The sequence below is a fragment of the Nycticebus coucang genome, chromosome 2 (assembly GCF_027406575.1).
Source record: "Nycticebus coucang isolate mNycCou1 chromosome 2, mNycCou1.pri, whole genome shotgun sequence".
In the NCBI taxonomy this organism is placed as follows: Eukaryota; Metazoa; Chordata; class Mammalia; order Primates; family Lorisidae; genus Nycticebus; species Nycticebus coucang.
This window is the reverse complement of record NC_069781.1, coordinates 10,259,696-10,283,652: the sequence shown is the minus strand read 5'-3', so window position 1 is coordinate 10,283,652 and position 23,957 is coordinate 10,259,696. Positions and strand designations below refer to the sequence as shown.

At 43.1% G+C, this 23,957-nt stretch overlaps 1 protein-coding gene and 1 non-coding gene across 23 annotated transcripts in view; one reads left to right on the top strand and one right to left on the bottom strand.

The window, feature by feature from the left end:
* Positions 1 to 23,957, top strand: part of RALGPS1 (Ral GEF with PH domain and SH3 binding motif 1) — a 300,534-nt gene that overhangs the window by 133,730 nt on the left and 142,847 nt on the right. For all 22 annotated transcript variants that reach the window (XM_053562197.1, XM_053562132.1, XM_053562113.1 and 19 more), the window contains one exon: positions 8,834 to 8,960. In XM_053562197.1, coding sequence (XP_053418172.1) covers positions 8,834 to 8,960 — 127 coding nt within the window. The remainder of the gene's footprint in view (positions 1 to 8,833; positions 8,961 to 23,957) is intronic.
* LOC128580046 (U6 spliceosomal RNA) lies at positions 10,372 to 10,475 on the bottom strand. Its single transcript, XR_008378407.1, has one exon. It is a non-coding gene; the product is annotated as a U6 spliceosomal RNA (small nuclear RNA).

Here is a 23,957-nt window from a genome sequence, read left to right as displayed (position 1 = left end):
ATATGTAAATTAAACAGTACAGTAAATGTATTTTTAAAATGTTTAGAATTGCCCAGCACATAGCAAGGGCTCAGTAAGCGTCAGCTGCTGTTTTATTGTGTTTTTCAACTCTTCTTGACTCTTCTTGAATGGGCTGGCAGAGGCCACTGTCCCTGGTGACAGGCCGTTTTGTTTGTGGCTGAACTATCATATTCTAGCTGGTCTCTTTGTTTCTGGACTCTCTCTCTAGGCCCCCTCAACACCACTACCTTGGTGATCGCCCCAAACCATAGCTGCAGGGTTTTCACACCCCTGATTAAAGATAATTTTTAGTGTGCGCCCTGCCCCTGTGCCACGCAGTGGTTGGGGCTCTGGCCACTGTCCCTCCAACGTGGTGTATTTCCACATAACAATTTTGATGCCACTCTCTTTTAATCTGCCATTTGAGCACCACCTTTAGTTTTATGATAATGAACATTTGATTAGCCAATTTTTAATCATCATTTGGATTTCTAATCCTGGATTTCAGTGGTAACTTTGAGTAAAGGAAAAATACTGCGCTTACATGAGAGAAAGGGTTGGAGGGAGGCTTGGATCTAGGGACACGGCACAATGCGAAAGCTCGTGGGTATTGATTGTATGCAGAGCGCTGAGGACATAATAGAGGCATTTTGGCAGTGGCACGAAACTCCAAAAGATTTCGTACCTACTTCATACCTACTTCTCGACCCTAAAAACAAACTATAAACTTTTCAGCCGTGGCCAGCAGAGCATCTGCTACCCCCAGCGACACAGCGGCTCAGAGCCCTGAGTCAAGTGCGCTGGGGATGCAAGAGTTGGCCAGAAGAATTTCCCATTAAAATATGGCCACAATCAACTCATTCTTACCTATGTGATTAGTATTTAATTAGCCACATTTAGTGCCTTGGCATTGGTACCCTGCTGGCAAGTTGAACTGAAGTATCTGGAAAAGTCGAATAAGCAGTCAAAATTGGGGTCACAGGTCCATGGAATCTAAATGGCCAAGTCAAAACCATACTTTGCCAGAGGTGAGGTTCCATTACTCCCTGACTTTCTGGCTTTATCCAAAGCACCACTTGCCCACATTTCAGCTGTTCTCCTTTTCCCTCGGACATCCCTGTGTATGCCTACCTCTCACTACAGCTCGGGCCTTCGGGATCTCTCCAGCCCCATCTGTCTTGTTGAGATTTCTCCAGACTCATTTTTAGGACTCTGTCTTCCTGAAGTTCCTTCTTCCTATATGGGGTTTATTCTTTCCCTTGAGAGCCTTCTCCTAGTACTGCTTCTGACCCTTCCTTGCTTTTGTGAGCCCTTTTTATTGCTCAGCCAGGTTGAACAAAGGGGTGTGTATTTTGTGCCTGGCCATCCACCCCAGTCCAGACCATCTCCAGAACGGGCTCTTGGCAAACTTATAGTAGGGGATTGACCTCATCTCCTGGTTCTGTTCTTGAGACTTTGTGGACTATCTCCTATGGTTGCCTTGGTGGAATAAAAAAAAAAAAATTCAACAAAACTATTAGAAATATAGGGTGAAAATTGTCCTACCAGATTATACGTTGGGCATATATGTACGTATGCATGTGATTGGATACGTGTGTATATGTGTGTGCATGTTACTATTAATGGATAATTTTTTAAAACAAAATCATGATTCATGCAAATATAAAATGAATACTTATTAAAGATTTTGATTAACTCATTAATGAGAGACCAGTAAAATATTACAAATATATCAAAAGAAAACTCAAGAGTACCACACTTTTAAGGTCAGGTATAAAATGCCAAAATCACTTTAAATATGGATATAAACTTAGTCAGTATTCCCAAAGTGATAGTCATTGGTGTTCTGGGAGACACAATTTGCCTGTCTGTACAGGAACGCCTCCATAGGAGATCACCTTCCTACATTGACCACCTCCTTAAGTTGACCTAATTTTCGTAGACCAGACACACACTACCTGTACTCACTGGAAGACTGACCTCTATATATTGACCACCTCTGTAAGTTGTATCTTGACCACTTGGACTGTGACACACAGTATTAACTTTCCTTCTATAACTTGACCAGTTGAATCCACTCTATACCTAGGGGTAGAAGGTATGGGTTTTGCCCCATAGTGGTGTTATTTTTTCTTTAGCGTAAGTTTTTTTTTCATGTTTTGTTATTACCACATGTTGGATTAGACCTAAAGTCCTATTGGTTATCACATATAGAGGATATTTTTCAACATAAGGGACTGGTCTGAATTATAAGTACATCCTACAGTTACTGGAAATTTTTTGCAGTTATTTGAGACATGATGGCCCAAAGGAAGGAACTCAAAGAGCTGACATTGACGGAAAAGGTTGATCTTGTATATTTTCTGGAAAGCAGCAGCTGAAGGACTGTGGAACACTTTGGTGTTAGCAAGACCACAGTTAGCAAACCCCAAAACTTAAACATGTGTACTTAAAGAGTTATGAGAAGGAAAGTGGAGACCTACAGCAGAAAAGGAGGGAAACGTCCCTCAGTGGCGTCATTAAGCTGGTTCAAACAAAACGAGGGCAGTTAATAACCAAATCTCCAGGATGATGGTCCAAGAAGTTGCTAAAAAATTTACATAGGAGCTCAGCGTGTCAGATTTCCACGCATCAAGTGGTTGGCTCAAAAAATTTAAACTGTGACACGCGATCTCCCAGAAAGTCTTGTGTGGGAGAATCCAGTGCAGCTCCAGTAGAAGAGTTCGTCAAAAAGTTCCCAGACTTGGCCAGGGGCTTCAAAGGCAACCTCTTTAATACTGACAAGTGTGGACTCTTTTTCAAGGTGATGTCTGAAAAAGAGCCTCGTTATGAAGGGGGTCAAATGTCAGAGGAGAAAACTTTCCAGAGAACTTTTCACAGTTCTCCTTTGGACTAGCTCAACTGGAGAGAAACTAAAACCCTTGGTGATCGGCAAATCAGCAAAGCCACCCACATTCAAGAACTTAGAGCCCGAAGACCTTCCCCTGCTTAGAGATCAAACAAATGCACGTGGATAACTGGTGTCCTCTTGAGGAGTGGGTAAAGGGTGTCAGCCAAGAAATGCAGAGTGAGGAACAGTCTATTCTACTGACAGTAGATAACTGTCCTGGACACCCAGAGCATCTCACAAACATGACACTCAAATTGCTGCCTCCCCACATGACTTCAAAAATCCAACTTCTTGACTAAGGCATCATCAAAACATTTAAAATGCCCTACTGAGTCCAGCTTCTACAGTGGGCCATTACTAAAATACAAACCTGTGATCTACCTGTGGAAGCCATTTCATCTGTTTTATCAGTTAACACCCTGGACGCTCTCCTCTGGTCAGTTCTGCTTGGAATAAAGTTTAGCCAGAAATGATATAGAAATGTTTCAATAAAGTTGAATTTATCACAACTCAAGAGCATGATGTTTTGGCCCCATCAGACAGTCCATCACCCATGGCAGAATTCAAAGGAGTAGATTTCAAAGATTTTGTGGCAATGGATGATGAGATGATAAACTGTAGTGAACCTGACCCAGAACCAATTTTCCAAGCAATGTTAACCAAAGTATAGACCAGCATAAAAGTGCATGAAGCAGCCGATGAAGGGGAAGAAGCAAGTGAGGATGACACAGATATTGCAGAGACTCCAAAAGCAGGCTTCTGAATCTGATGATGCAGTTGGAGTCATTTGTTATGGAAAAATGCCCAAGTATGCTGACTGGTGTAGCCAGCGTTGAGAGTGCTTTCTCCACTTACAGACCAAGAATGACTCTTCTTTCAGAAAGAACGATTCAATCATGAGAAAACTGAAAGTGTATTGATTTTGTATGATTCCCTGTGAATGATTAGCCTGTTTTGATTGCATATGATTTCATATGATATTCTCTAACAAAAGCTGTACAAGAAAGTAAAGTATGTGTGCGTATCAGTACAGCAGGCCTCGTTCCTTATGTTGACCACCTCCATGTGTTGACCAGTTTTTTACGGTCCCTTGGGTGGTCAACTACAGAGGTTCTGCTCCGTTTGCATTACTACATTTTCTTCAAGTTAACTTGTATCTGTACAGGGTTTTAAATAGCCTTAGTCAAAGACAAACATGACTAGCTAGTCAGGATATCATTAAATTTCAAAGTTACAATTTTACCTTATGTAACACATTGGTCTCCATTACATACGGTGGTCTCCATTGCATCTAATATTTTACATGAGATATGTAAATTTAGTCTTTTTATTTTTCGGAAGCTGAATATTTTGTATTAAAAGAGGTAAAAAATTACTTTAAAAAATGTTTCAGTTTCATTCCTTATGATTCCATATTCTTAGTGTGCTGAATCCATCAGTCCATAGATCAAGCACAACACTGGAAATTCTTTCCATCCCAGCAGCAGACACCAGACTCGAAATGGAATCCTGGGCCACTTTGAACATAGTTGGTGGGACAGGTTCTTTGTTGAAAAATATTTCCATGTATCAAGAAATGTTATTCTCTTGAAGCAAGGGAATGAGACAGCGATGTCCTCATAAAGAAAACTTGGAGGAACATTTTTTTCCCCCTCCACGGAGAAACTTCCAGATTTGAACTACTTTCCCAGAATTGGATGGATTGTAGTTCAGGATTATTCAGATACAAATGCCGCATACAAGGTACTGAGTGTGACAAAGGGAAAATTTCCAAAGCAACCCACTTCTTCAGGTATTTTACCAAGATTTGTAATCTTCCTGACTTTTGAACTAATATTTATGAGTCTCATTTATCCTTGCACCTTGCAAATTATTTAAGATCAGTAAGCAGGGACTTTATTTTTACCTTATAACTTAGGTTCAATTTGCGTACGTGGTTATAACCCCTCTCAATCCTGTGTTGCATATTTGTGCTTTTTGCCTTTCTTGTAAAGGTTTTACCTAATTTGTTCATATTTTACAAAAATTTCCAGTGGCTTTCCTTGTAACTAATGTTTAAAATGTGTAAGCAGGCCGGGGGTGGTGGCTCACACCTGTAATCCTAGCACTCTGGGAGGCCAAGGCAGGTGGATTCCCTGAGTTCACAAGTTCAAGATCAGCCTAAGCCAGAGTGAGACCTCATCTCTAAAAATAGCCAGGCATTGTGGCAGGCAATGTAGTACCAGCTACTTGGGAGGCTGAAGCTTCCGTGTTTTTCAACCTTCCTAATGCTGCGGCCCTTTTATATAGTTCCTATGAGTCACGACCCACAGGTTGAGAACCGCTTGCTTAAACCTAAGAGTTTGAGGTTGCTGTGAGCTATGATGCCATGGCACTCTACCAAGGGCGACAAAGTGAGACTCTGTCATAAATAAATAAATAAATATAAATAAATAAACTATACAAAATGTGTAAGTAAATGCTGTTATTTTTGGAGTTACAATTTTTATTTATTTTTTTCTTTTCTTTCTTTTATCGTTAAATCATAGCTGTGTACATTAGTGCAATCGCCTGTACCCATTCTAAGATGCACCATAGATGTGGCCAGGAGTTACAATTTTTATCAGCATAATGTATGCTTATTCATTTAAAAAAAACCACTAAGTATTGAGAGGCTCAGTGAAATAGCAGTCACCCATCATGCTATCTCCGCACGCCCCGTTCATTCCCAGGGGAAGCCACTTCTACTTATTTAGCAGCTTCTTCTGGTAGTAGTTTCTGCTACATTTTCACCAATGTGCACCTTTTTTTTTTTTTTTTTTTTTTTTGAGGCAGGGTCTTGCTTTGTTGCCCTGGCTAGAGTGCATAGCTCACAGCAACCTCAAAGTGCTGCTGGACTTAAGAGATCCTCCCACTGTGGCCTCCCAGGTAGATGGGACTACAGGTGTGCACCACCACAGCTGGCTGATTTTCCTAATTTTTGCAGAGGTATGATCTCACTGTATTTCCTGGACTGGTCTCAAACTCCTGACCTCCAGTGATCTTCTCAGCTTGTCTGGATTACAGGTGTGTGCCACTGTGCCCAGCCACCAATGTTCTTTTGCGCCCAGCAACCAATGTTCTTTTGTGACAATTTCTTGACACATCCATTTTAGACAGCATCTTAATGACTTCTTCATTTGATAGATATTGGATTTGTTTTCCTGAACCATCTTTCCTGTTCTTCAAGAACTATAATTAAATCACTTTAGTTAATCACTATAGTTAAATCGCTTTTGTTAAATGAGTAGCTAGTGTTGTAGCGATTAGGAATAAGTAAATGTGCCTCACTGTATAGTCAGGTAGTAAACTATGAATAATGTGTCCTTTCTTCAATATTTTGTCATGTCCCTGGAATTTGTAATTTCCTTTAAAATTTTTTTCTTATATGTATGTATGTATGTATATACATATAATCTTAAAATTAATTTATTTTTATTTTATTTCATATATATTTATATATGTATAAGATATATAATGTAGTAAGTATATCCGGTTTTCTATCAAACCTTCCGTCTCTTCCAAGGCTCACCCAACATGGACCAGTTGTTCTTAAGGCCGCTGCCCATGACTCATCCCAAAATCTCCCTTGATTAGATCTACCATTTCCTGTATCCCTGGTTTTCCTGTTTCTAGCATGATTTCTTCATTTTGCTAGATGAAATTCTCAAGCAGTTTTCAAATATATCACGGGAAATATATGTTCTTGAGAAATCTGATGCTGCCCTAAATCTCATTTGCAGGCACAGAGGGAGCAGAAGAGTGAGGTTAACCAGATCCAGTCCTTCTGAATGTGTGTGTGAGTGTGTGTTGGGGCGTGGGGGAGGCAGACGGCAGGCTGACCACCTCTGAGGGTCCGTTCATACAGGCCCTTGACAGCCTGGGGAGGTAGGACCGGAGAACTGGCAGCCAGCAAGCAGTGTGAGGATGACATCTGGATTTGTTTGCTGCCATTTCCAAAGAAGTCAAGGGGTTGTAGGTTGCGTTAATGACGTCCTGAACAAGGGAGGTGAGGAGCCTGCTTAACAATGGGGTAGTTCACAATTAAGTAACTTGTTCAGTGCTGAGTATATTTTGTTCATTTGTCCAATTTCTCAGCCCTGAGGGTTCATTTCACTTTACTTGACACTTCCCTTGCCCATAATTCATGTATTAAATCGCCTGGGTTCTTGATCTCTGTTTGCTGATTTAACACATTCTATAATGTCTCTCTCCTCTACTGAAATAGTTCCCAAGGTTATTTGGACAAGTCACTTAATAGTTGCAATTATGACCCTGGAATGGAGACGGTAGTTCTCCTTTTTTTACCGCTGGGCTTTGTAAAGGTCACATAAGTTGTATATTACAGTGCTTTACAGACATTGAACGGACAATGGTGTTTCCGCCTATCTGTTAATGTAATCAATAACTACCTCACATTAGCAAGCCAGTTAAGCAGCCATCGTCCCTTACCATCTGTGTAGCATCATCCTACCCTGACGGGTCCTGAATTTCTTAGTGGGAACAGAAAGGTTTGCTATTATTCTCCAACTTCTTTAGCAGTAGAACCTTCCTTTCAGCTGATTCTTCCTCCTCTCCTCTCTGTTCTTTTTTTTTAAAGCTTTTTTTTCTCTCTGAAGTTCTTAAGCTGTCACTGCAGTTGTGCAGTGGACTGTCTCATGGCTGTGTCCTCTGTGGCCCCCAAGGATGGAGCAGTCAAGCAGATGACCCTGATGACCAGACATGGCCTGGGTCTGGGATTTTTAGACCTGGGTTTTAGGAACTACACTGCTTCCCCTCATGCTGAGCAGTCCTTGTCCCACCTCTTGCTGTTGTATAACGAGGCTCTTGAAGGCGGGCCTACCTCTGATGGGCGTGCTGGGTCTGTTGGCCCAGGTCTTTGCATAGACCACTGAGGTCTCAACGCCAAGCTTGGCCAAAGATGCTCCAGGCCTGAGATCACTCTTCATTTGCATGCCTGGGCTTAGCCACTGACCTCCAGTCCTGGAAGTAGTGGCCCTGGCAGCTGGATTCAAGGAGTTCCCAGCATCAGCCTCATGCTGTGCCAAGGCCAGCCCTCCCCAAGCTCCTCCTTTCAAACCTGATCTCTCAACTAGACTCCTTCCCTGAAAGCCATGGTATTCAAGGAACCTTGTTGCCATTTTCTGACATTGGTCTTTGGCTTAGGACATTCAGGACAACCACAGCATAACATCAATTCTTGAAAACCAGGAGTTCTGGTTTCTATTCCTTCCTTTCAGAAGGCTTTATATGCACATTGAGCCACCCTTTCCCCAGTGACCAGTTTTACATACCAGAGCTCTCAGTTGGAAAGTATCTTGCTTCTCTAATCTCTGGCTGTACAAACTTGCTCATCCTGATTTGCTTAACTTAGTCACCCCTTCTGTGACTACATATGGAAAAGAAAGTTGTCTTTTGATTAAAATACTACACCCAATGTAAATATGATACAGTTGGATGATAGGGAGTTTAGGGGAGTTAGCCTTGATTAGAGTGATGGGCTGGCTGTGTGTGCAGTATGTATGTGTGAATTGCATGGAAATTCCTGGTGTCTTCACCAGGGAAAGACACCCAGTGTGGCTGTGAAATTACACTTCAGGTGACCTTGAGCGGCTTGCTTTTCTCTGAGTACCCTTGCTGTTGTAGGGTCTCTGCACCCACGTCGATTGCTGCTATGCATGGGATTCTGACTTTATGTAGAAGACCAGACTAGGCAGCTGTGAGGGATAACATCCAAGTGTAAGAGTCTGTGAAAATGAGAAGATCGAGGCTGTGAAACTTTCCATCTCTGCACACAACTGCCCTTAATATCTTGAGTTGTGCCTACCATTTAGGACGTTTCCTTTCCCACAGTGAGTCCTCTCTCTTTGGCTTCTACTGGTTTATTCTTTCTCTTTAATATTCTATATTTTCATCTCATCCCAGCTTTTGAATAGAAAAGACAAGACCACCTTTGAGAAATTGGACTACCTGATGTCTAAAGAAGATAATTACAAGCGGACTCGGGAATATATTCGAAGCCTGAAGATGGTTCCCAGTATTCCCTATCTAGGTAGGAGTTTGAATTGACTTATTGTTTTTTAAGAAACCTGCTCAGTACCAAATAAGATGTTTTTACAGTTTTTAGTTGAGAAATTTCCAGGAAGCAGCATGGGCCATGGATGAAGAGGTAATTGGTTGGCTCTTTGGATAGGAACAGGCTGTTACACTTCCCAGGAATGGAAACCCGGATGAGGGTGAGAGTCAAGAGATGTTTGCTACTTATACAAGTGACCTGTGAACCCCCGTTTCCCATGGTGTAGCTCAAATGGGTCACAGTAAGAGTGACAAGACTCTTAACTGGTTTATGTACATCGTCCCTAACTGGGGGAACTCAGGAACAGACTCTTTGTTCTGGTTCTCTGGGCATTATTAGTATATTTCTTAAGATTCATACAAACAAAATTATAGTAATGATCACTAATTTTTCTGATTAGAAAATAATGAGTGTTCATTGTAAGGAAGTAGGAAAAAAGAAAGTTAATATCATTTATTTTTTCACCTGAAGGTATTTTGTTCCATATCTTATCCATTTGGGTGTATCTAGAAAATGTATGTTTATTTTATCTTGAATACTCGGTGTTATTATCTACATTTCTGTACTATGACTCAGCCCCATCAGGTGGCTCTGTCAAACTTGGATCTGTTCTTACATTTTGACCGTTTAAATTGTTTCTGTGTTTTTGCTATGAAATGTCATAGTGAACATCCTTATTGCAAAAACGTTCTTCGTATAATTGATTACGACCTTGCAATAATTTCTTCAAAACGTACACAAAAATGTATGCCTTTTTGTGTATATTTTTAAAATGTTCTTCAGAGAGGTTGTGTCAACTTATACTTCGTCAGAAGGGATAGAATTACCTGTTTTTACCACATGCACAAATACTGTGTGTTTTCATAGTTTTTTTCTTCTTTCTTTCATTTTTTGTGGATGTTTTTGATATAATAGTTATATAAAATATTTAATTGACAAGCAAAAGACAGTTAGAAAATAGTCGTTCTTTACAAACACTAATGGGACATTTGCAAATTTGTGTGTAAAAGTGCATCTAAAGATAATGTTAATAGATTGTGAAAATGTGAAGTCTACATTCACTGATCACAACATAAATCTAGAATTTTTAAATGACACAAAAATCCTTGTAAAATAATCAGAAAGAGAAACAAATTTTGTTTCTATATTGTTTATATAACAAAAACCATGTAACAAATGAAATGATGAATTATTAGATCCAGTCTTTGAGCATCAATGGCTGCCAACATTTAAAATGAAAAAAGGTATTATATGCCTCCTAACCAGCGGACATAATGCCATCTGTAGTCATACGCAAATCCAATCAAGTAGTGATTCTACCTGCCAACTTGGAGAAAATATGGAAGAAAATGTTTAACTGCACCATGAATAAAAAATTAGCAAAATAAAAAATATGGAACGCTTCACAAATTTGCATGTCATCCTTGAGCAGGAGCCGTGCTAATCTCTGTATCATTCCAATTTTAGTGTATGTGCTGCTGAAGCAAGCACTCTTTCATTTTTTTATCTGTCAGTTTCATAGATGAAAAGTGCCTCTTAGCTCAGCGCCCGTAGTACAGTGGTTATGGCGCCAGCCACATACACTGAGGCTGGCAGGTTTGAACCCAGCCCGGGCCCACTAAACAGAATGACAACTCCAACAAAATATAGCCTGGCATTGTGGTGGGCACCTGTAGTCCCAGCTACTTGGGAGGCTGAGGCAAGAAAATCGTTTAAGCCCGAGAGATTGAGGTTGCTGTGAGCTGTGACACCACAGCACTCTACTGAGGGTGACATAGTAAGACTGTCTAGAAAAAAAGAAAAAAGAAGAAAAAAAGCCTCATGTAGTTTGGATTTAGGGTTATGCTAATTTTATGGAAAAAAACTGTTTTAATTTTTTCATGACCTAAAATAATTTTAATAATAAGGGAAACTAAGATTTTACGTATAAATAACTACTGTTATTTGTAGGGGGGTCTAGTGTAATTTTTTTGAAGGTAGATCATTGACAACTTTTAAAATTTCTTCCATGAGCATTGTTTACGTAGCTTTTCTAATTCTTTTACAGCTAACATGGAAAATTTGTTGTGTAGTTCTTACTACAATTGCCCTTTTGATACAAAATTTCAAAATGATTAGCATAGAGATTTTTCCTTATTTAATTTTTGGGGGAATATTATATATAGTATTCTCTTAATAAGTTTGAAGCTCCATGTGTATATGGTTATATTTGCTTTTGTTTTCCTAACGGTTTGCATTTTATTTTAAATTTTTCTTTGTAGAGTTTTGTCTATTGGTCTTTCCAAAGAATTAGATTTTGGATTTGTTTATTGGTCATACTTTCCTTTTGTCTTTTCATTCACTGTATTTTAAAATCAATCGATCAATCTAGTATGTGCTTTTTCTTTCTTTCTTTCTTTCTTTCTTTTTTCGAGACAGAGTCTCATTTTATCGCCCTTGGTAGAGTGCCTTGCCATCACAGCTGATAGCAATCTCTAACTCTTGAGCTTAAGCGATTCTCTTGCCTCAGTCTCCCAAGTAGCTGGGACTATAGGCGCCTGCCAGAACACCTGGCTGTTTTTTGTTGCAGTTGTCATTGACGCTTAGCAGGCCTGGCCAGGTTCAAACCTGCCTGCCTTGGTGTATGTGGCTGGTGCCCTAACCACTGAGTGACAGGCACTGAGCCACCTTTGCTAGTTCTTTTCTTTTTTATTTTTATTTTTTTTAAGAGATAGAGTCTCACTTTATCACCCTCTGTATTCTGCTGTGGCATCACAGTTCACAGCAACCTCCAACTTCTGGGCTTAGGTGATTCTCTTGCCTCAGCCTCCCGAGTAGCTGGGACTACAGGTGCCCACCACAATGCCCGGCTATTTTTTTGTTGCAGTTTGGCCGGGACTGGGTTTGAACCCACCACCCTTGGTACATGGGTCTGGCGCCCTACTCACTGACCCATAGGCACCGCCCTAGTAGGTGCTTTTTCTGTCCACATTTGAACCCCTCTGAAATTGGGATACATCTTTCAACTGATGATAAAGCATTGTGATATTGTTTAATTGGCAGCAGTTTTTCCTGGTGATGCATAAAAAATGGTACACGTTATAATAGATGATATATGTTAAATATGATGAATATGGAATTTCTGCTTTTTTCTTTTATAATTCTCTTGTTTTCTTAAAGTTGTTTTGTTATTTCTATTAATTCTGGAGTTCATTTATATATATATATATATATACACACACACACACATATATATAATTCTTTTCATTTTAATATGGAAAACAGTTAAGGCTGTACATTTTTCTTTAATTGCTACTTTTGTTATACCCTGCATGTTTGGATGTATAGTGATCTCAATTTATTCCTTTGAATACACTATGTAGTTTTATTTTTTTTAACTAAAGTTTTTTGTTGAGGCGGAGTCTAGGAGTTTCTGCCTTAAATGTTTTGTATATAGAAGCTTGTAACACTTTTAGATTCATTGTGAAATGTCTCATGTAAATTTGGTTCCATTTGTTACTTGCTTTTACTGCCATGTCTGACATTAATTGTGTGACATCTATTTTACTTTTCTTTCTTCGTTTTATATTCATTTTGTTTTGCACTTGCATCTTTTCGTTTGCTAAGTGGAGGCATTTTAAAAATTGATCCATAATATTTTACGTACGTATGTGATATTTTGTCACTAACTATAATCACCCTACTCTGTTACCAGACATTAGAAATTATACCTTCTACCTGACTGTATGTTTGTGCCTATTGACTGACCTCTCTTCCTTCTCCGCACACACCCTTCTCAGCCTCTGGTATTCATCATTGTGTTCTACTTTTTCAGCTCCCACATAGGAGTGAGAACGTGTGATGTCCGCCTTTCTGTGCTGGCTTATCTCACTTAACATGATGACTTCCAGTTCCACCCATGTTGCTGCACATGTTTCATGTTTCACTCTTTTTTGTGGCCAAATACTATGTATTAATATAAATGTTTATATATACTATATTTTCTTTATTCCTTCTTCCATTGACAGACACGTTGAACCTGAGTGTAGATACTCCTGTGAAGTACTGACCCCTTTTCCTTTGGATAAATACCCAGTAGTGGCATTGCTGAATTGTATGGTAGTTTTATTTTTAGTTTTTTTGAGAAATTGCCATACTGTTTCCACAGTACCTGTACTAATATAGATTTCCATCAGGAGTAAAAGAGTTCCCTTTTCTCTGCACTCTCAATAGCATTTGTTACTTTTTGTCTCTTTACTTATTTTTATTTTCTTATTTTTTTAGAGATAGAGTCTCACTTTGTCATCCTTGGTAGAGTACTGTGGCCTCACACAGCTCACAGCAACCTCCGGTTGGAGGCTTAGGCGATTCTCTTGCCTCAGCCTCCCGAGCAGCTGGGACTACAGGCGCCCGCCACAACGCCCAGCTATTTTTTGTTGCAGTTTGGCCGGGGCCGGGCATGAACCCGCCACCCTCGGCGTATGGGGCCGGCGCCCTGCTCACTGAGCCACAGGCACTGCCTCTTTTTGTCTCTTTAATAAACAGCCATTCTAACTGGGTTAACATGATATCTCATTGTGGTTTTGGAGTTATTTGCATTTATTTTATAAATCTTTGACTATAGTTTAGATTTTAATATTTGAGTTGCCTTATTTAGGCATGAACCTTGCAAACAGTATTTAGTTGGACCCAATGTGAGAGACCCAGTGTGTTGCCTTTTAGTAGGGGAATGTAACTCTTTCACATTTGCTTATCCCTCAAGCCATATAACTGAATTGAATATCATTTTATTCTTTCATATCTTTTTCTTATTGTCTTGTTCTGGCTTCTTATGAACTTTAGAGTCTTTCTACTTGGTGACTGGCAAATCCCCGTTTCAGGTCTGCAGATGGAGAGGCATGTTCATGTCTAGCTTCCAAGTGTATTCCCACTTTGTCCAAGGCTAATCAGCTGGGAGATGGGATTGATGGTATTGGGATGGGGGCAGCCTAGTGCAGTCCACTGGTTCAACTAGCAGAGGTGCTCCAGGGTTGTTCAGGACTGTCTCTTTTCTCTAACAAGGATGATCATGAGAGCTGTTGTGTATTTGCTTTCTCTGTGCCTAGCACTTTGCTAAGCTTCTGAATATACCACCTCACAGAATGCTCACAATAGCCCAGTAAATAAGCAGACGCTGAGAGGTTACCTAGGGTCACATAACTGGAAAGTGACAGAGCCAGGACTGGGCCCAGATGGTCTGGCTGTAAGCCCTAAGCTCTTCATGCTGCACTCTCCTGACTTCCTGTCCCCACTGTTCAGGTCATTACTTTCCTGACCACCCTCCCCCCTTGCAGTTGCCACCTGTATGTCCTCTGCCACTAATGGCTTGTGAGTGGCCTCCATCAGGCACTGTTGTGAAGAGGATGAATTGTCTCCACTCTTTCTTGTGACACTCTGTTGCTGAACTACAAAGAAGTGCTGTCTTGGGCTTCCAAGGTCACTGGTCAACCTGTGCCATCCCTTGGGCCCCTTGCCACTCAGAGTTTCTGGACAGATGTAGCTCTCTTGGTCCCTGATCACCTCATCACAGCTGCCTCTTCCTGGCAGGTGCTTCCCAAGAGGCTCTGTGTAAGCTTCCATCCTTCTGCATTTTTCCTACTTTTGTCTCTGGTCAAGACCAACTTGACTACCATACTTATAGCCCTTCAGCTTTACTATATACCCTGATATATACAAGTCAGAGAGAGAATAAGAGGCAACTACCCCCCACCCCCAATCCCTGTTCTCAGGACACTTAGCACAGAGTGCCTTAGTTGACATAAAAAAGAAAGACACAGCTATGGTTTAATAAAAATAAAAATAAATAAATAAAAAAAAAAAGAAAGAGGCCAGAGCTCCTTCACAGCTGGTGGGGCTTTCTGTCCTGAGTGCTAGGGGCTCTGCCTGCATGTGATTGCCTCGGGCAGACCCTGCCCAAATCCAAGTTGTGGTTTCAATACTGGATTCCTTTTGAAAACTCAACCTGTCCTGGGGACGGATTTATTTGTCTAAAGAAGAATAGTTACATAATTCCTGGAAAGTACAGTATAGGAAAAAATGTCTGAAACCATTTGTTTTTTCCCTGGCAAAGTCTTCACCGTAGGTCTTTTCCCTTCAGGGAGGAGAGGGGGTTATTTCTGGGAGAAACTTAGGTCAGTCCGTAATATTTCAGGCTGCTTTGTGAATTCTTCTGCTGAGACCATGAATGCCGCTTTAGCAGTTATTTGCCTCTAAGAGCAAATATGGGTTTTATTTTTGTATTTTGATTTTTTTTAATCCTCTGTGGAAGGTTCTCTACTGGGTTCCTATGATTATTCGTGACTGTGTCTCTTTATTCCTTACATGGAGATACCCTCATGTACTAGCAGTTGTTACTAACCCCAGGGTGTGTATTCCCACGCCTTTTAATGTAAATTTTAGAGCCAGTTGGCTGTGCTTTGGTATACTGAGGATCTCATGAAACATAATTTAAAAAACACTGAGGGAAAAACATATTACATGCAAAAAATAAGACTCTTTAAATCAAAGAGTTTCTTCCATATTACTTCAAAGTGTGAAAACAGTGGCAAGAAATAGGTCAATTATTTACAGCTAATTTTATCTGATAACAGCTTGTAAATATCCAACTTAGATCGAAATGATAACAAAAGCTAAGAGCTTTGAAGAATATCTCCATCATTTATTTCTAAATAGCTGTGTTGATTTAGGGGGTGTTTTGTTTTCACTATATTTCCTAAAGGAAATAAAATTAGGAATATGATATATTTTCACTGGTTTAGAGCTGATTCTAAAAGTAACCATAGCAGTGTGGAAAATTGTGATCCCTCAAGGAACAAAAATTAGGCATTCTGACAGTTCTGGACAGTAAGAAAACATTCAGGCATCCTTAGTAAATTTACCCAGACCTCTAATATGTGAAATAAGTTTCTAGAACCTAAGCTATTCCTTCAAACAAACACACCTTTTTTTTTTTTTTTTATAAAGTAAGCCTTTATTTTCAAATATAAATTCTAAAGTTTAAGGTAAAGGCAAGTTACTTTTGAGTATAAAATAAACAGAATAAGGACTTTCAAAAAGAAGTGGTTATTGGTTTTTGTTTTTTTTTTAAGTACTTACTCTGATGACCCCCAACCTCCCTCCGAACAGGAAGGTGAGCAAGGGACTCACATGGGAGCTGAGGGCAGCATGCTGCAGGCCCCGCCACCACTACCAGCTGGGCGTATTGTCCCTGTGGGCCACTGAGTGCCAGCAGGAGCTTCCCCGGCTCAGACACCATCCCTGCCCTCATGGAGCTCATAGTAAAATGAACTGCTTCATCACCAGCACAGAACAGGAGACTCCAAGCGCGCCGAGCTTATGAAGGGAAAGGCAGAAGGGCAAAGGAAAGGGGGCCCCGCCAACCTGGGGTACCAGGAGGAGTTCTGGAGGGGAGTAGAGCCCTAGAAGATGCATAAACTGGGTGAAGAGGTGGGGAGGTGTGCGGCCCAAAGATGACATCTTGTTTTAAGAACCCTGAAGTGGAGAAAAACATGTTTGTTGGAAACACTGGCTGAGAGGAGAGAATGAGGGGGAGGGTGTCATGGGAAACAGCTGCAGTGGACGGGAGGGGCGGGGTCGCTTAGGGCCCAGACTCGGGAGCAGGGCGCAGGCTCTGACCCACCTAGGAGCACCAGGGAGCCATGGCAGGGTTTTAAGCAGGGGCTTACTGGGTCAGGTTTGCATTTAATACACAGCAGGGTGGCGGCAGCACAGTGAGTGGCTGGGGTGGGGTGGGGGGGTGGTCAGGCTGGAGGAGGGAAGGCCACTTAGGGGGCCCTGTGGAAGCCCGTAATGAGTCACTGTTTTTCAGAAATTGCTGAAGGGAAGGGAAGGCCCTTTAAAAGCAAAGCCCCAAAACAGTCGTCAGTGAGCAAGTCTCTTACTCCTGATGGAGACACACGGCATGGCTCTGTACTTTGGCTTTGAGAAACAGTTTGTGCTTTCAGCTGGGGGCCCCTCCAAGTGGAGGGAAAGAGCAAGCTGAAGAAGAATAGAGCCGAAGGCTGCCAGCAGGGCTTCTGTGTCCCAAGTCACAGATCGGAGTGGGGGCTGTTGCCTCATTGATGGGGCTACCACGCAGGACCAAAATCCAACAGCTCCCATGCCAGGGTTAGCAGCAATGTTACCTGGCTGTCCCCAAGTTGGCCAGAGTTTAGGGTAATCCTTTCCTTCAATGCCCAAATGAAAATATTCCACTCCATGTGTAGGAAATCCAGCCCTTTTTTGGTTCCCCGCCCCAGGTGCTTCCAAGGCTCCCCAAGGAACACTGACTGGTTCCACAGATCCATCGTGATTGTTGCCTGATGCCTCAGCTGGCTGGCTGGGCCCAGACCTCTGAGTCCTCACACGGGTCCTCTCCTGCCTTTCCCAGTCAGGCCTTCCAGCTGCACCTGTGCGGAGCCAGGCTCCCCTTTCTTAGCTGGATAAGGGGGTGTCCTTCCACAGAAAAACCATAAGCCGGATTCTGGTATTCCTGCCCCTAGAGCCACGGCCCATGTTCCTTACTTGTCTCTGCCCTGATGGGCACATGCTGCTGGTGCCAACCTGCTACCTCCATCCCCCTCTCCATCAAGCAAGTCTTCAAGCAAGTCTCCGCATCCCTAAATTGAGGCATTCAACTCTCTGGAGTCCAGCAAACAAGGCAAAGATTCCCTCTGGCCCCAGTCTGAAACATGCTTCCTAATCAACAGAATGCTCTCAAAGATACTACCTCTTCCAAAGTAGAGGAAACCATTTCCATTATTCTGAAGAGTGGTTAGTTACATATTGTTTTAAATCCCTCTCTTCCAGAGGGAAGAGTTTGCCTTTACTTTTGTAATCTCAGGATTTATTACCTTAAAATTTGTATTTTTCTAGGACTTCGTAGTCTTGCTCAGTTCCTACAAAGGTCAGTGGATATTATTAAAAGCTCCCATTTTATGAATGAGAAAAACCACAGCTTATATCATGACTTACCCAACATCCTATGCCAGGCGAATACCAAGTTTAACTCAAGATCTCATGCTGAAGGCTTGAGGTTCCACCCAACCTTAGCTTATACATCCTCCGTTTAGTATCTCTGTCTCCATGGAGATAAACAGGAGGAGGAAAACATGTACGGGTCATGAAAGAGGGCAAAGGTTTGTTTCCTGCATGCTTTGCTGCTGGGGGCTGGAGCACCTTGTTCCTTCTGGGGCATAGGGAAGAAGCTCAGTCAGCTTTTCTCTGGGTCAAGAAGTTTTGTCCGACTCCCCCAAAGGAGGTTCTTATCTCATAAGCCCGTTTCGTGTAAGACAAAGTGTGTCGTCATAGTAGGAATCTGTATACTCATTAGGAGAACTGTTTCTCTTTGACTTCCTTTAGTCTTTGGATTTCTAATTAGAAACTAACAACAATAATAATAATGGTGATTAAAACAGCATGTGTTTCTTCTCTTACCACGTGACAGGCACTGCTCTGAGCATTGACATGCATTATCTCACTTAATCCTTCCAACACTCCTTCCTCAGAAGGAAGCACAATTTTTAACTGATTTCATAGCAGCAAAATATAAACAGGATTCGTGTTCCTCAGAAGGAAGCAAAATTTTTAGCTGATTTCATAGCAACAAAATATAAACAGGATTCGTGTTAAAGGTCACACACTAGTAAGTGGTGAGATCATTGCTCAAACCCAGGTCCGACCCCAGGCCCCAGCCACAAACCCCCAGAACATGCCATATGTTCCCTGTTACAAATCTTTACCCGCTGTAGAAAAGCAAGAGAGTGGACTGAGAAGAGACAGTCTGCAGAGACTCTCCCATGCGGAGCAGAGGACTTCCTGCTGGAGGTTCTGGAGAAGCAAAAGACTCACAGACACGGCCAGAATGGACTGAGCGGACCCTTGTCGCTGACACATTCTGATTGTCCCCTCCTGCCTGGGCTGGCCCTAAAGAAGAAAACAGGGCAGAGGACATTAGAATATCTCGAATTTTCAGTGAGGGAGAGTTAGGACGGTGACCTTGAGAATCCAGACTTCATGTAGTAGATCCCGCTCAGATGGCCCCAGTGATCCTTGTTCCCTCGTGTAATCTTGTCCCCTTAAGTGTGGGCAGAACATAGCGATTTGCTTCTAACAAATAGAGTATGACAGAAATAATAGGAGGTCATTCCCAAGATGGGACAGTAAAAGGACTGTGGTGCCTTCTTGCTTTTTCTTACTTTCTCTCTTGGATCACTCATCCTGGGGGAATCTAGCTGCTATGTGTTTGGCAGTGCTGTGGAGAGGCCCATGTGGCAAGGGGTTGAGGCCTGCCAGCAGCCACTCGAGGGAGTCTAGCAGAAGCGTCTGCCTGAAAGGTGAGCCCAGACAACAGCTTAACTGAAGCCTCCTGAGAGACTTTGAGCTAGGGACACCCAGCTAAGACACAGCCAAATTCCTGATCCCCAGAAACTACAAGATTATAAATGCTTATTGTTGTAAGCTGCCGAGTTTGGGGAAATTTGTCACACAGCAAGGGATAGCTAAGTATATTACGCAGCTGTCGTCACTACCCCACATCTAAGGCAACTGTAAAACTCAGCATACGAAAAACTGTAGGATTGATCCCCTAGAGCAGCAGGAAGTGCTGAGCCCCTCTCAAAGCCTAATTTTGAGGGGTGTGGTGGTGGGGGATTCTCTAAGCCAGAGGAGGGGGTGCTTGCTGCTTTGAAAGGGGATGAGTTCTTGTAGCTCCGTAAGGAACAAAGGTGCCTGGGGATGACTGATGAGGCCTGAGAGGGCCTGGAAGCTTCCCCTCAGAAAGCTGTGGTGCCCTGACAGAGTGCTATGGACTCGAATGCCCAGAGGCTCCAGAACGCCTGCTCGGGGAAGGGAGACATCTGTGTTTTATGTGCTCCCCACCCCCACCCCCCCGAAAGGCTGTGCTCAGGAGCAGCACTCAGGGCCCACTCATTCTTTTAAACACCTTAAAAAATTACCAGAGTAACACACTGCTTGCTGTAAAAAGCATCCACACTGTAAAGAAGTCCTGAAGTCAGTGAACATGCCATTTCACTGAAGAGGCAGCCACAGCTAGGAGGTGGCGTGTGCCCCCGATATCCTGACCCCACCACACAGACGCGCCTGTGGGGGTGGCTACGAGATTGTGATCTTTAACCCAAATGGCAATGTTTTATATATGTTGCTTTGCACCTGACTTTCCTCCACTTAGCGTGTCCTGGATACTGTTCAGTGGCAGCAAGTCCAGAGCACCCTGTTCTTTCTTTGAGCCCTGTGGCAACCCCCAACGCGCAGGCAGAATGCTGGGAACCTCCAGGATGCCTGCTGATTTGTCCAGCCATGCCCCAGCTGATTAACATTTAGGCTGTGTCCAGTTTTTTTCCTTTTACATATGAAGGTGAGTATCCCTAATCTGAGAATCCGAAAATCCTGAATGCGCCAAGATCTGAAACCTTTTGAGCACCAATGTGATACTCAAGGAAATGCTTATTGGAGCACTTTTGGATTTTGGATTTTTGTAATGGGGATGTTCAACCGGTAAATATAAGTATTATAGTATCTTTAAAAAATCTATGGTCCCATGCATTTCAGGTAAGGGCTACTAAACCTGTGGGCCAGTGAGGAGCATCTCATACATGTGGTCTCTGCTCACCCCTCCGAATACTTCGGAAGCAGCAGGTGCTGGGGTGGAATTGCTGGGCAAAAGCTCTTTGTGACTTTATGGTGCCTACTGCTGGGATGTCTTCAGAAAAGCTTGTGGTTATACTTCCACCAATAGAGTATGACATGTCTGTTTTCTCCATTCTCACCAACACTAGATGTTAACCAACTATTTTTTTTTTTTTTTTGCTAAAGTGATAGGTGAAAGATGGCATCTGTTGGTTTTGGTTTTGTTTTGTTTTGTTTTTTGACGTACCCATGCTGTGGTGTCAGCCTAGCTTACAGCAACCTTAAGCTCCTGGGCTCAAGCGATCCTCTCCTGCCTCAGCCTCCTGAGTAGCTGGTACTACAGGTGCCCCTGACAATGCCTGGCTAATTTTTCTTTACTTTTATTTATTTATTATTAAATCATAGCTGTGTACATGAATGCAATCATGGGGTACCATACACTTGTTTTATAGACCGTTTGTCATATTTTCATCACACTGGCTGACATAGCCTTCCTGGCATTTTCTTAGTTATTGTGTTAAGACATTTATATGCTACATTTAGTAAGTTTCACATGTACCCTTGTAAGATGCACTGTAGGTGTGGTCCCACCACTTTTTTTTTTTTTTTAATAGCGATGGAGGTCTCACTCTTGCTCAGGCTGGTCTCAAACTCCTGAGCTCAAGGGATCTCTCTGCCTTGGCCTCCCAGAGTGATACGATTATAGGTGTGAGCCTACACCAGGCCTAGCATTTGTTTTTTAATAACACTTCTCTACCCATCAATTCTCCTCAGCCAGGCCTTCAGGCCTCCCACTCACTGATCAGTTGCCCCTGATAACTGTTCCTAATCCCTCTCCCTGTGTGTGCCCACAGTAGCCTCAATCTGGTCAGTATTCCAGGCTTCAAGGAGGCTGTGTGCTGCTTCTAATCCTGTCCCTTTTTTGAGATGACAAGGGCATAGTCCTCTGTCATCACATGACTCCAGAAGGGAATTCTAATTCCATCCCATTCCCTCAATTCAGCCATCCTCTAGGATCTGGGCTGCTCCTAGCTCTGCGAAGGCTCAGAGTAAATGTGGCCGTCCATCCTTCCCCAAGGAGCCCTCTGCTCTTGTTGGAGATGCCCCTCAGCTTTAGAACATGCTGCAATAGTGGGGAAGGGAACAAAGCCCAGGGAGCCAGATAGATCATGACCACCAGTGAGCAGGGTTGGGACAGGCAGACGCCTGCCCATCTGGGAGTTGCCACATGTGGAAGTGCTTTGGGAAGGCTGTGCAGATGGGAGGGATTATCTGTGTCTGGCTTTCCACGTGTGGGCTGAGCTGGCCCAGGATGCCCTGGTCAGGAAAGATGGGGATACGCGAGTGTCTTGCGGATGGTTGGCATCAAAGTGTCATGTTCACAAGGGGAAGAATGCCAGACTATAGGCCTTGACCCTGGGGACCTGAGAGAGACTTCAGTGAGCACCTCCAGGCCTGGAGTCATGGAGATGAGAGATGAGCTGCCACCACCGGAACATGAACTGTGTGGACTGGGATTGGACCAGGTGGAATTGGTCATGAGGTGCAGCCAGATGAGCCACAAATAGGACACTCTGAGTGCCAACAGGTGGGGCTGTTAAGTCTAGGTTGTAGGACTGTGGCTCTCTCATCCTGCAAGAGGAAGGGAAGAAAGGCAGGGCCCAGCATCTGTAGCCCTGAGAAAGGTTTGCAAGGCCCAAGAAGCTGTGAAATAATCTCCATCACTATCCCTTGTTGTTTTGTGCCCACTGCTCTGACATAAATTAGGCAGATAGCTGTGGACTAGCTTCTTGACATCTAGGGTCTCCCACCCATCCAACTGGTGCTTACAAGTCCATGATTCTCAGGTATTTCACTGGTGACAGGGGAATAGTAGACACAGGGGTTTTACTTCCTCCTTGGGTATTGTGATATATGCTGGAGAGTCAGGAACTCAGGAATCAGACCAACTCAAGTTCACATTCTGAGTGTCTCAGGCTACATGCTCTTGGGAAGATCACATATATCTGAGCTTCAGTTTTCTGTTATGTCAAAGAGAGTGTTAAGTGTAAAGCCTATCTCATAGGGTTGTTGTGAGAATTTAAAGAGACGTGCATGCTTCCTGGCACATGGAAGGCACCCTGTAGAGAGTAAATAGTATTAGTGTTATCCAGATCAAAATACAGCAAGAAAGACCCAGCAGGATGGACCTTGTTACCCCTGCTTCCTTAAGGACTGTTGAGAAACTCAGCGTACCCAGGAAGGGGCCAAATGGGCACAGCCAGGTACCATGTTTAGTGGCTCACTTGGGCCTGGAAGGGTCGGATGTGCTTTCGGGTCAGTGAAGGCGTCAGCAGAGGAGGGCTTGGGGAATAAGGCCCAAGTGATGAGTAAGGGGATGGAGTCCATCCAGACGGCTCAATATGGTCCCTGGGAGGACAGGGATGAGCAACAGCTGGAGTAGAGTCTAGACACCTTTGTGGATACAGACCGGCCTGTGACCCTTCCTTCTCTGGGAACCTGCTCTGCTTCTCCCAAGCCAGCAGTGTTCATTCCCCTGAGCTCTGCCCTGAGGTCAGAGCCCATAGGATTGGAGTGGACCCAGCCCAAGTGGGGAGGGTTGTTTGGGAGTTAGCATTAGAACTTAAGGCTGCTGTCACTCAGACCAGGAGGACATGAGCTCAGGAATGCCATCTGGTGCCATATGCTGGGACAAGTGGAGAGAACAGTCTGCAGATGGATGCTCAATGAGAAGCAGAGAAAGAGGCACTGCAGGCGAAGGCAGGGGAGGGCAGCTTTAAAGTTGCTGCCTTGCCTCTTGAAGGCTTTCCAGGCAGCTTCTGGTTCCTGGCCCTTGTGAAGCCCAGCTGTGTCCCTGCCCAGGGACTCAGGGAGATACCTCGTGTCCTTATGTAACCAGCTTATTAAATGAGCTGGACTCAGTCAGGTGTAACAAGAAATCAACCTCATTTTTTTCCCAGTGAACCTATTCTGTGGACTTATTCTTTTCCCAAAGCTGAGAACTTAGTGGGCCCCTTTGGTCTTCCTGGCATTAGGTATGAAACAGCTCAGTCTGTTCTAATAGAGTATTAGTGTTATCCAGAGCAGAATACAGCAAATAGCCCATCTTTCAAACAGTCCCGTGTAGTGATTGCAAGTCTGGACTCCTAAAGCTGACTAGCCTCAGAGACCTGGAGTCAGAAGGTCAGCTGCTTTACTAGATCCCAGCCAGTCCCACTGCCTCCCCGACTTGCCCGCTGAGGTTTCTGGCTCTTGGGGGTTAGAAAAGGAGGAGTAACAAGGGAGTAGAAAGGGTGTATCTTCTGTGGC